The 13,230-nt window shown below is 41.1% G+C and overlaps 1 protein-coding gene across 3 annotated transcripts in view; it reads right to left on the bottom strand.

The window, feature by feature from the left end:
• Positions 1 to 2,866: 2,866 nt before the first annotated feature.
• Positions 2,867 to 13,230, bottom strand: part of LOC138962831 (uncharacterized) — a 28,384-nt gene continuing 18,020 nt past the window's right edge. For all 3 annotated transcript variants that reach the window (XM_070334791.1, XM_070334790.1, XM_070334792.1), the window contains 3 exons: positions 12,919 to 13,114; positions 11,454 to 11,627; positions 2,867 to 10,355 (listed from right to left, as the gene is read on the bottom strand). In XM_070334791.1, coding sequence (XP_070190892.1) covers positions 9,903 to 10,355; positions 11,454 to 11,627; positions 12,919 to 13,114 — 823 coding nt within the window. In that variant the 3' untranslated portion in view covers positions 2,867 to 9,902. The remainder of the gene's footprint in view (positions 10,356 to 11,453; positions 11,628 to 12,918; positions 13,115 to 13,230) is intronic.

The raw sequence follows: 13,230 nt of genomic DNA, 5'->3' as shown, positions 1-13,230 counted from the left end.
TGGCGCTGCAGTTTTGATGTCATCAAGTTAATTCCTTTGCAGAATTGATTGATTTTCTCAAAAGCCATTATCAATGTGTTTATCAATTAACACCTGTTCATTTCTGTCCAACTGCAATGCAAACTCAATGTGGAGGAAACAAGGATTCATTACAAACAAGTCATCCCTGTACATCAACAGATTTATGTACCTCAATCAATACTGCTAGTATGAGTGACAGGAATCTAAAAGAAAAAACAACCAAACGCAAATGTACTACTACTTCTACGACTCGTTTGAATGTAAAACAGAAATGTAACACTATCTGTGACAATGACGGTTCTACGACTCGTTTGAAGGACAGTATAGATCGAACCTTAACCCACAACTACGACAATTTGTGTCAGACTTTTTTGAACAGGAAAATATGCCTCTGTTCAACAGTAACCAAAACATGGAAGATGTTTTTGAAACTTTACAGAAATGTAACACTAGCCTATCTGTGACAATGTTTCTTTTGAATTGAACCCACATTTGTTGAACAGGAGAGAATGTTCCTGTTCAACAGTGCCCAAAACACTGAATCTGACGTTTTTGAATCTTTTCTGTCATCTAACTGAATCTGACGTTTTTGAATCTTTTCTGTCATCTAACCCAATTGCTCATGACTTCATCGATCTTGAAAAGACAGACAAAAGCGAAATCTGCATGTTAGCCATCTGCCTGAAATGGTCAATGCACTTTTGTAAAATTGTCACAGCTGTAATGCACTTTTGTGAAATGGTCAGTGCTGTTGTGCACTTATGCAAAACTTGGTGCTGTGCTGTTAACATTTGAACAAAATGCATTTTGTTCAAATGTTTAGTGCAACTTGCTACTATATAATCGCTGTATGCGCTTTGTGGTAATAATGCACTGTTGTGAAAAGTTTGCGCTAAATGTTGGCACTATGCATCATTGTTGGAGCACCCTCCTGTAGATGCACCATGCTGAAAAATGTACTTATGAATCAAGCATTGACTGAAATAAACAATTTATATATCCAGCACAACATGCAATTCATTAACTTTTGACCCTAACCTTTAACACTTCCCAAAATAAATCTTTGGTGGACATTGCATCGACGCTGTTCATTTTGAATGAACATTTTTCTTGTACATATCTTGTGTTGGGGAGGCGATTTAGCCGCAACCAGTATTTAACGCATCTGGTAGCAGCGAGAACTGATAGGGGAAATCTACCGAGTTCTCCGTATACCATGCAGTTGGGACTTTGGGGGGAAACACCTATTATCCGTTTGCATGCGAACATGTGTACCTTTTCAATGTCAGATCATAACATCCAATATTCCACAGAACTCTAAAAATGTCGATAACACCACGCTTAGCTCGTACACTAGAGTCTTAAAGGCATCGTCGGATGGAAACTTTGGTGGTCAAGGTTAAGCCGAGATATTTATATACGAGTTGGTAACGTACATGTTGTCGTGACCAAATGTCCAGGCTTCGTTTTTCCTCAAGTATCCACCGTTGCGAAATACCAACACTTTTGTTTTTTCTTTGTTTACCTTTAAACCTAATCTGCTGGCAACTTCATGCAATATATTTAACTGGTTTTGTAGTCCCACCGGTGTCACTGAGAGCAATGCTATGTCGTCAGCAAACATCATGATAAATAGTTCAATTTCACCCGGAAGAAGTTGAATTCCATGCCTCCCTTTTAGAATCATTTCAGACGCAAGTTCGTTAATCAAAAAAGAGAACAGGCTTGGGCTTGCCAAGCATCCTTGTTTGAGACCTTGCATACACTCAAAAAAAGGCCGTGTAGTCAGAGTTACACCGAACACACGTTAATACGTTTGAGTACATTGCTCTGAGTGTTTGAAGCATTTTTCCCCCAATGCCGATCTTGAGCGAGAGAGAGAGAGAGAGAGAGAGAGAGAGAGAGAGAGAGAGAGAGAGAGAGAGAGAGAGAGAGAGAGAGAGAGAGAGAGAGAGAGAGAGAGAGAGAGAAGAGAGAGAGGTTCATACTTCGGTTTGAGCTCCTTTAGCACATTTTTAACCTCCTGCTCCCTGTCCCTGGGAACCATAAAGTCTACGTCATCATCCCACGGCACGATTCCATGGTGACGAAATGATCCAACCAGCGTGCCACTGTCCATGAAGAAAGAAATGTTGGCTTTGGTTAGAGCAGCCGCAAAAGCATCTGTGGTTTCAAGTATACGACACAGGTCTTGTCCGATCAAGAGTGGTTTGAACCATTTCAGTTCTTCGTCCTTTGTTGTGAAGGGAGCATCCCCACAGTCAGGTTCTGGGGATGAAGTTCTTGAAAACGGGGCGCTGATAATTGTCCTTGTACGGACTGAAGAAGGGGCGCCGGAAATTCTCTTGTGTACTTCTAGAGTCTTGTCCAAATCTCGATTGCCGTCCCTTTTACCGGTCACTGGTCGGATTACAAGCGAAGCACCGGGCACATGTCCGGTGCGAGTATCTCTGAGATTGACAGCAAGAAGGGAAGTTTGCTGACCGCTGCTTGTCAACGACTGCTGGTTCTCTCTCGCACGTTCGGCTGAGCGAAAGACTTGCCGTTCCTCGAGAACCAAATCCGACAGGTACAGAAAGGCGAGCACGATCAGCACCGTCAGGATCGAGAGAAACAGCATCGTCCTGAAGGACGAAAATATCGACATCTTTCTTGTGTCCAGAGCAGAGGTATCGCCATGCAAGTCTGAGACAAAGGGAGATTGAACTGAGGCACGATATTGAAAATGTATCTGTAATTTTTCTTGCAGCTTTAGGACTGTTAAATTCTGTTTGGTTGTTTAAAGAGCAAGGGTTATTTTTTTATTTTTTTATTGTTATATGAGAATTTAATGATGTTTTATTGGTTTATTCCAAACAGTCGTTACACAAAAGCCGTATGGAACAATAACTAACAGAAATGAACACATTTTTTTTTAATTCCAAACAGTCGTTACACAAAAGCCGTATGGAACAATAACTAACGGAAATGAACACATTTTTTTTTAATTCCAAACAGTCGTTACACAAAAGCCGTATGGAACAATAACTAACGGAAATGAACACATTATATTTTGCAAATGTTTTTCTTCCTCATCGTTCGCTCAGGTACAGACATTATTATTGTTGTCAGACAAGTTTTTGTGTGGGTTCGGAGACCGCGGTTGATTAAGACGTAACAGAAAGCGATATGCCTACCCAGGAACGACACAAAAAGCTGGTCTGGCAACAAGCTACCAAACGTACTTGTTGTTGTCATCATTTTGATAGTGCAAAAATACACTAGACCATTTTTTCCTGTTTTCGATAAATGTCTTTGATGACATCATATGCCTTGAATATCTTTGGTTTGTTGGTTGGTTATTGTTTTACATACAGTCAAGTATTGACTGAAACATGTAACAAAGGTTTTCGAAAAAGACGTCACGATGTCACCGCAGTAGTTGGTTTTGTATTTGCGTCACAGCAAAGAAACGAGGCAAATATCTGGCACACTGAAGCGATTTTTCAGGAAATATATATTTGAGGTTTTAAATCAATGGCATTGCTGAGCTGTACAGCTTCAAACACACGACAAAGGTTCGAAATGTACCGCATTTTGGCCAAAATGGGGTGTCTGTTCAGACGGGTTTGATGAAAAATCACTACGGGGGCAGTTCTTAAACATTATGTAAAGTGCCAAATTATACATCGTTGGAAAGAACAAGGCCTGCTCTTTATTCTGACCGAGGGTATACTGCATTCATTTGATACTCTATAATCTACACATGAATGAAAAAGGGCAATTTTTGAGTCTTTCTTGCATTTATATATCCTTTAAAATGTTTAGAAGCCCCAAAACCAGTCCATCCTCTTACCGTTCGTTCCATGTATTTGGTTTGTCTGTACGTATAGATTAAAGGGTGACCCCGAAGCGATTTGTAAACACAACATTTGCAGGCTTCAAAAACACCATTGAAAAGCTTAAACCACGCGCGTTTTAGATCTATTTTCGTGGTTGACCGTCAGATCTGCCCAAGGCTGCATCGCAGATACAAATTAATACCACAGTCGGAAGGCTCAGGGATTGTTTTACAAGATATTTATATATTTTGTTGTTCTAGTCCTAGTGGATTTAAAGACATGGCTAGTTGGAAATGTCGATTTCTTCGCTAAAAACGCGACTGTTTCCATGTCGCCAAGAAGAAGTGGACCTATACCAATACCGTTGACCTTAGGCTTAGTTCCCGACACTGACAGCTGGTTTCGCTCGCGTACTCGACGTGACCGGCGCTCTCCCCTCCCAAGACTGATTTGCACGCTGCACAGGCACAGTGTATCCCCAGACTCTATTTTGATTTGCACAAATTGTTCTCTTACAACTATAAAGTGCATCGAGTCATTTTCAAACTAACCTCCAGGAACAGGTTAGGGTTATTCACACCAGCAAGCAGTCGTAACACGCATTCACATTCACACACAGTCACTGGTATATATACATTATGCTTTTTCCAACGATGTATAATTTGGCACTTTACATAATATATATATATATATGTAATATTATATAACAAGAAGAATATACACAAGAAGAATATAACAGTTGCATATAATCTACCAAACATCCAGTTACAACACTTACCCGGGCGTTTTAGCAATTACGGTACTCAGTTTGTTGTTCAGGTACCTGCCCACACGCGTTATGAATCTTATTACGTCATCTGTCTATCTTGACGTAAATGTGACGCTTAACTCAAATATAGACGGAGCTACCGAAAGCTGGTAACTACTCACGAAATATACACGGAAGAGCAGCCTGGCAGTACAACCTCAAAAGACCACTCCAACGGGGTTGGGGTTGCTACCACATTCATTTGATAGATTTTAACAATATAATTCTAAATCTAGAGTCCTGGGGCTATTTGTTATACCGCTTTTGAGAAAAACGTGGTTTTGTGTGCGTATTTTCCTTCTTTGTGCTTACTATTCCCGTTTAGAGGGTTGGGTTCATTAAGCGGACATAGACGCTGAACCGCTTATCTGACATTCTTTAACGGCATATCATTGGAAAGGTAAGGTAATCATACAGATCAATCACATTGTTCTTGTTGATGTAGTGGTGACGTATTTTTGTTTCTTCAAACTAGCATTATCAACAAAGTCGCCGCTTTGGGTGTTTCATTCAAAACATTAAAAAAATTGCAAGACATAGGCTTATCAAATTTTAAATCGTAAGTAAGTAAAACATGTTATAGTGCATCCTAATAGAGGAAGGGCCCCTAATATGGACCACTTTTTGTTTTACGCTGACTGTTGTTAACTTGCGAAGCAGTTTCATTTTGTGTTTGGTAGTTGTTCTCTCTTTAGTAAATCTTGAAGCCTAATTAGAGAGAATTAGCTATTATAGACATTCACTAAAAAATAAATACAGAAAAAATCACAACTGGTCCATATTAGGCCCAGGCTCCTAATATGGACCAGTGATGAGGCCTTCATGAATCACTCCTCCTTTACTTCAAAATAACATGATACAACTTACCATGTAAGTCAGACTAATTGAAATATGCTTCAGATTAATACGTTTGGGCTCGACGAGAACTTTATTTGAAACACAATAGGAAACTTTTTTTTTTAAATCTCAAAAACAGAGAAAATAATTGAATTTATCAACTTTCACGTGAAGAAGACTGTTTTGTATAATTCTTAGAAATCTCGAGGACTGAAACCATTCTTTATCTTTTCTTTTCTTCTATTTGGTGAGGCGTCACTGGGGTAAGCTGTCGAACAGCTGAGGGAGGATCTAATGGGGTTTGTTTTCTTCTTAGTTTTCCAAGAGTGTTTGGTTTCTTCACATTCGTCCCATTCAATTCACCTTGCCATAGGAGTTTGAAGTACTTGTTCATGCGAGCTTTGACATCTGAAAGCTTAGTGTGTTTGACAGTTATTGTCATTTCTCTTGTTTTGTTTCTTTAGCAGCTTGATCAGCTGCTAAGTTGCCTCGAATCCCCACATGGGAGGGTACCCATGCAAACACTATTATTTGCCTTCTTCAATCAAAGATGCGTGTAGCTCCTGGACCTCGACCAGGAGTAGAAGGGGAGTCAGCGTTGCAGCTTCCTTTCGGGTTTCACAGCCCAGCGTCATAAACCTTCTTTGTGAAGGACCTTCTAAACGAGGTGGTCCAAATGTGTTTGACCTCTACCCTTTGACCTGTCCAACATGGGTTTCCCTAACAAGAGATTCATCTTCCGCTGCCAAGCCATCACACCTTGACAAGGAGTAGACCATATGATGGATTTATTTCTCGCAGCCTCAAATCCAAAAACCAATACACTGCCAACGTTTCAAAATTCAGAATAAAAAAACAAGCAAAGTATGTTATAGGATCGTTGAATTGTGAAAAAACACAGATTTGTGTGTGTATTATGTTTTCACAATTATACGTTCCTATAACACACTTTGCTTGTTTATTCAGATTCCCGTAGCCTCAGTTTTGCTGTTGTTGGTTTGTTGCTTTTGTTTTGCTTGTGAGTTTGTTTGTCTTTTTGTTTTGGGTACATTATGAGGGAAAACGAAAATGGTAAAACTGTACTCAGGTGTAGAAGTAGGCCTACACATTCACCGCACTCAAACATCAGCACAAGAAATAAAGGCGAACGACAAGAAGGAGAAGAAGCACCAAAAATGGAGCATTCCAAACACTGACTCTTTCATCCAGTCCTTTTAAAACAATTTATAGCAAATGTATTTCGATGTACATCTCAAGGGAGGGACAAACAGATTGTGGGTTGCATGTATTGTAAGGCCAAAAAAAAAAAAAGGTCTGTTTACGGTAACACGACCGACCCTAGTTTTTTCGCGCGACCCTAGACTTTTTTTTGGCATTTGGGGAAAAAAAAAATCTTGGTTTTTTGGCAAAATAACGTAAAAATATGTTTTTTGGGAAAGAAAAAAAAAATCCCGACCTACCGACCCTATTTTTTGGGCCTATGTTACCGTAAACAGACCTATTTTTTTGTGCCTAAATAGTTACATTTGTTTTGTTTGTTTGTTTGTAAGTAAGGGGTTCTTTACCATCACGACTTACGGGTTGCTTCTGTTCAACACCGAGTGTGCAGTCTGAATGTATACTGTGTCCGCGGAATTGTCTTTGACAGCTTGTATTATAGACTACATGACTATTCCAGTTCTGGCCTGCAACAATGGTAAGCCAAAACCAAAGCCGGTTGGGAGACATTCAAAGACATTTATCACGATTCTCACAAGAACGTATAAATCTAGTGGTTCCAGCGCTGAGAAACAAATTAGAGTTGCACTGATCAATTTCTTGTTGTTGTCAGTCACTTGGAATTGTTTTTTCACAATAATGCCGAAAGGCACAAGACTCATGCATGCCATACGAAATACGAGCCATGATATATGAGTGCGCTCTTAGTGCGGTGTCGAAAAGTCAAAATGGGTGTGTCCAGCTCCTGAAGCGTCCAATATTTCTTCGCACGAAACTTGCCAAAGCGTCTTAGATCTTTTAAAGGCTACCTCAAAAGCAGAAACTTCTAAAATGTGTTCTTCTTCTTCTTCTTCTGCGTTCGTGGGCTGAAACTCCCACGTACACTCGTGTTTTTTGCACAAGTGGAATTTTAAGTGTATGACCGTTTTTTACCCCGCCATTTAGGCAGCCATACGCCGTTTTCGGAGGACAAAATGTGCTCAATTTTGTTTGAAGTGCAGTTTAGATGGTAAAGCGAGTCAGTTTGTCGGTGTAGTCCTAATCATCTATTTTGCATATTTGACAATTTGTATTGAACTGTAGTATGTTTAGAGTCACTGCTGTTTTACAAGGTAGGCCTTCGTTCTAACGGCTACACACCACCAGCTTTTCTGTCCCCGAGGGTAGGGGAGTGCTGGACATTCTGCCTGGCTATCATCTCGTTCTCGCTCTTAGTATGCAGAATAAATACAGTTGTGTTATTATCATTGTGTCTTTATATAGCTGAGTCGCAGACAGTGTATTTTCTGGCGACTACACGCCGCCGGCTTTACTGTCCCCGAGGGCAGGGGGTGGCTGAACATTCTGCCTGTCTATCATCTCCTTCTCCCTCTTCCGAATAAATACAGTTGTGTTGTTATAATGTTGTTATATAATGTTGTGTATTACAGCTAAGTCGCGAACAGTGTGTTTTCTGGCGACTACTCACTACATACCGGCTTTACTGTCCACAATGGCAGAGGGTTCCTGAACATTCTGCCTGTCTATCATCTCTTTCTCGCTCTTCCTCTTCAGAATAAATATACGTGTGTTATTATTAGTGTCTTTACATAGCTGAGTCACAGACAGTCACTGTGTATTTTCTGGCGACTACACACTACCGGTGTAACACGAGAAAATTACTCCCACGAGATTTTTACTCCGGAGTAAACATTTCGTACGAAAAAGTTACTCCCTTTACGAAAAAAGCACTCCCCCATTGCACGAGAAAATTACTCTCCAAGACAGGTGAGTTCCGAGTAAACATTTCGTACAAAAATGTTACTCCCCTGACGAATAAATAACGAATAAATTACTTCACCCCAACACGAGCAATTTAACTTCCCATGCCAGGTGTACGAAATGTTTACTCCCTTGTCCCCTGCTATAGTCTTGGTGGTGGAAGGCGTGGAAGGAGGGTAGCGCGACATTCGTGTGCGCGAGATCACTTATTGGCATTATCCCTTCGCCCGCATCCCATTTTTGCGTACGAGATTTTTACTGGAAGTAAAAACAAGTCGCGTAAGGCGAAAATACAATATTTAGTCAAGTAGCTGTCGAACTCACAGAATGAAACTGAACGCAATGCCATTTTACTCGAAGCATCGTCAGGCCACCGCTCATGGTAAAGGCAGTGAAATTGACAAGAAGAGCGGGGTAGTAGTTGCGCTAAGAAGGATAGCACGCTTTTCTGTACCTCTCTTTGTTTTAACTTTCTGAGCGTGTTTTTAATCCAAACATATCATATCTATATGTTTTTGGAATCAGGAACCGACAAGGAATAAGATGAAAGTGTTTTCAAATTGATTTGGACAATTTAATTTTGATAATAATTTTTATATATTTAATTTTCAGAGCTTGTTTTTAATCCGAATATAAGATATTTATATGTTTTTGGAATCAGCAAATGATGGAGAATAAGATAAACGTAAATTTGGATCGTTTTATAAATTTTTTTTGTTTTACAATTTTCCGATTTTTAATGACCAAAGTCATTAATTAGTTTTTAAGTCACCAAGCTGAAATGCAATACCGAACCCCGGGCTTCGTCGAAGATTACTTGACCAAAATTTCAACCAATTTGGTTGAAAAATGAGGGCGTGACAGTGCCGCCTCAACTTTCACGAAAAGCCGGATATGACGTCATCAAAGACATTTATCAAAAAAATGAAAAAAACGTTCGGGGATTTCATACCCAGGAACTCTCATGTCAAATTTCATAAAGATCGGTCCAGTAGTTTAGTCTGAATCGCTCTACACACACACACACACACACACACACACACACACACACACGCACACGCACGCACGCACGCACATACACCACGACCCTCGTTTCGATTCCCCCTCGATGTTAAAATATTTAGTCAAAACTTGACTAAATATAAAAATGGGGAGTAAAAATTTCGTGGAAGGAGTAATTTGTTCGTGCCTTGGGGAGTTCTTTTCTCGTACGAAAAGTGTACTCGGAGTAAGAATTTCGTACGAAATATTTACTCCGGAGTAAATGTTTTGTGGAGTAAAAATTTCGTGTTACACCGGCTTTACTGTCCTTGGGTAGTGTGGGGGTGCTGATAATTGTGCTTGTTGTCTAATATCTTCTTCTCCCTCTTCCTGTTCAGAACAAATACAGTTGTGTTATTATGATTGTGAGTCGCAGACAGTGTATTTTCTGGCAACTACACACCACCAGCTTTACTGTCCCCGAGGGCAGGGGGATCCTGAACATCCTGCCTGTCAATCATCTCCTTCTCCCTCTTCCTGTCCCTTCTCGCTCTCAGTTGCCTCTCCAGTAAACCCACGTACAATATACACGAGCACAGACTCATCACAGCCATGATGACGAAGCTCCACCGAAAACACCCGATCCCGAAACAATCCGTCTCTCCGCGGACTTTGATGTTGTCGTCATAGAGAGCTCCGAAGGTTTTCGTCATAGCAAGTCCCACGAAAGCGACTCCTAACATCATGGAGCCCCAGTTGCGGCCGAAGTAGCGCGTGCCGAAGAACTCTGACGTCATCACTGGTGTCAGACACCAGGTGGCGCCGTTGGGGATGCCGACCCCTAGCGTCGCTACGAGAATCACGGGGAAGTTGTCGCCCTTAAAGACGCAGAGTGTCAGCACTGCCGTCTGCAGAAGAAAGTAAAGCATAGTGTTAGTCATATAATTATAAAATAACACAAATGCCGACAAGAATCAGTGTTATCAGATGAGACTCTGTTCATGTCAGCATTAGTCTTTGCCAGAATATTGTGATTCTCGTTGTGAAGTCACTCCAAAAGACAGCCATTATTAGAATCTGTTCACACTAGCATTATGGCTGTCTATCACATTGTTACTGAACATGTTCACTGTTGATGGCGGTCTGGAGAAACTCATTCTTTCTTAGACAGTATTCGCGATGAATGCATCTTCACGTGAAAAGTCAGTAGTCAGTTTCAAGCCTGTTCAAGAACCATGCATTGCCCCGGTGTAACACGAAAAAATTACTCCCACGAGATTTTTACTCCGGAGTAAACATTTCGTACGAAAAAGTTACTCCCTTTACGAAAAAGGCACTCCCCCATTTCACGAGAAAATTACTCCCCAAGACAGGTGAGTTCCGAGTAAACATTTCGTACAAAAATGTTACTCCCCTGACGAATAAATAACGAATAAATTACTTCACCCAAACACAAGCAATTTAACTTCCCATGCCAGGTGTACGAAATTTTTACTCCCTTGTCCCCTGTTAGTCTTGGTGGTGGAAGGGGTGGAAGGAGGGGAGCGCGACATTCGTGTGCGCGAGATCACTTATTGGCATTATCCCTTCGCCCACATCCCATTTTTGCATACGATATTTTTATTGGAAGTAAAAAAAAAATGGGGAGTAAAAATTTCGTGGAGGGAGTAATTTGTTCGTGCCATGTGGAGTTCCTTTCTCGTACGAAAAGTGTACTCGGAGTAAGAATTTCGTACGAAATATTTACTCCGGAGTAAATTTTTCGTGGAGTAAAAATTTCGTGTTACACCGGCAATATGTAAACAGTAGAACCCCCTTTTTGAGACTCCCCAATTTAAGACTTCCTTTCTTTTCAGACCTTGTTTATTCAGATTTTCTGTTCATAACCTCTGTAAATGTACCTCCATATTAAGACTCCCTCCTTTTTAAGACCTCGTTTTCTCATAAATGTGGAGGTCATAAAAGGGGGGTTCCACATTGGAATAAAAAAAAAGAATCCGTCTTACCTGCACAGCAGTGGCGAAGAGAACGATGGCAACACGCGGGACGCGACGCACGAGCACATCTGACAGTAGACCAAACAGGAACTTGGCCACCGTACCAGAGGCAAACGACAAAGTCGTCAACAATGTGTTGTGACTTTCGTCGTGACTCGACTTCAAGAACGTTGTGATGTTGGTCTGAAAAAGGAAACAATGCCTGTTATGAAACTGTGTGCGTACAAGTATGACGGTGCGACAATAAAAAACGACTTCGAAATAAATTTTAGCATGGCGACGGGAACGCAGAAGAAGAATACGAAGTTTGGAGTCAACTTTCGGAAAAAAAACCCACCAAAACCTCTTTCAAGTTCCCGAAAAATAATGTTGCGAACTTGTTTTTGTGAGGGGAGAATAGAAAGGTGTCGCCAGGCAGGGGCTGCCAGAACATTCAAACATTGCCAAAACATGTGAGGGGAGAATAGAAAGGTGTCGCCAGGCAGGGGCTGCCAGAACATTCAAACATTGCCAAAACATGTGTACCCACTGCGGCACTTTGATGAAGAGAATAAATCCTAGCATTAAGAATACGAGAATGGTAAGTTATCAGAACGATTAATTTATAACAGAACAAAACATAACGTTGACAGGTACGTCGACCCAATGGTCTTTAACGTGGACAATACAATACAATACAATACAATACAATACAATACAATACAATAATCTTTATTCATCCCTAAAAGAGAAATTACAAGCTTGACTGTGTGTCTGTAAAATCAATCAATTAATCAATCAATCAACCATGCATGTAGTAACATTCACATCGCATATTCACATCATATCGTTACACGCAAGCATTGTACCCACACACTTACTAAAATAAGCCTACAGACACTTATGATACAGATAATGAACCTAGCTTACAAAATGTTGCTGTTATTAGTTAACTTTCTGGCGAGAATTGTTTGAATTTGTTTTAACAATCATAGCAACATCCCTGCTTAAATGTATTATGTTTATGAGCCTAAGGTAAATGTCAATCTTACACCCCCATTCCACACAACCGTTCTAGGTCCCGTTCCCGTATCGACCAAGGAACGGTGCGGGCACGGGAGGGATCGGGAGGGAACCGCAATGGAACGTAAATGATCGTTTAACGGAACTGCTTTGAACGGTAGGGTCGGTTGAGTTTGGGCTGCATGTTCAAAATTGTAGCCATTCCCCTCCCGATCAGAATGAACGGTAATGGAACCTTAACCCATCGGTAACGGAACGCTTGGATCGTTAAAGGAACTTAAAACAACGGTAACGCAACGGTAGCACTCTCACACACTGAGTTGTCATACCCACATTCCACACATCCGTTTTAGCAGACGCTGCTCAAAGATGCCAAAAACGGCCGTTTGCGCAGCGTTCCATTGTTGTGGCAGCCGTCCTTGGTCGGTACGGGAACGGGACCCAGAACGGTTGTGCGGAATGGGGGTATTACCTGGAAAGTGAGCTGCAGACTGGCACACAAGATGTAGGACCAGGCGAGAAAGTGGAAATCAAAGTTGCGTAACAGTTTCATTCCTGTCACGTCCTCGTCGCCTATGTCAGGATTGATATCCCTGATGTCAGGGATGACGTCACTCGTTCCCTCCTTTTCACCTGCCGATTGTTCGGTCACCAGAGCACCCGTAGAGCTGTAACAAAAAAAGAAAAGTGCCGAAAGCTACAAACCTTCTTCCTTCCTTTTCATTTTCATTACTTTATTTGAATGGGAAACGTTTAAACCATTAGATCTGGGTCGCTTCCCCAC

The sequence above is a fragment of the Littorina saxatilis genome, linkage group LG3 (genome assembly GCF_037325665.1).
Source record: "Littorina saxatilis isolate snail1 linkage group LG3, US_GU_Lsax_2.0, whole genome shotgun sequence".
NCBI classification, from domain to species: Eukaryota; Metazoa; Mollusca; class Gastropoda; order Littorinimorpha; family Littorinidae; genus Littorina; species Littorina saxatilis.
The sequence above is the reverse complement of the archived record's forward strand: the minus strand, read 5'-3'. Positions and strand labels throughout refer to the sequence as shown.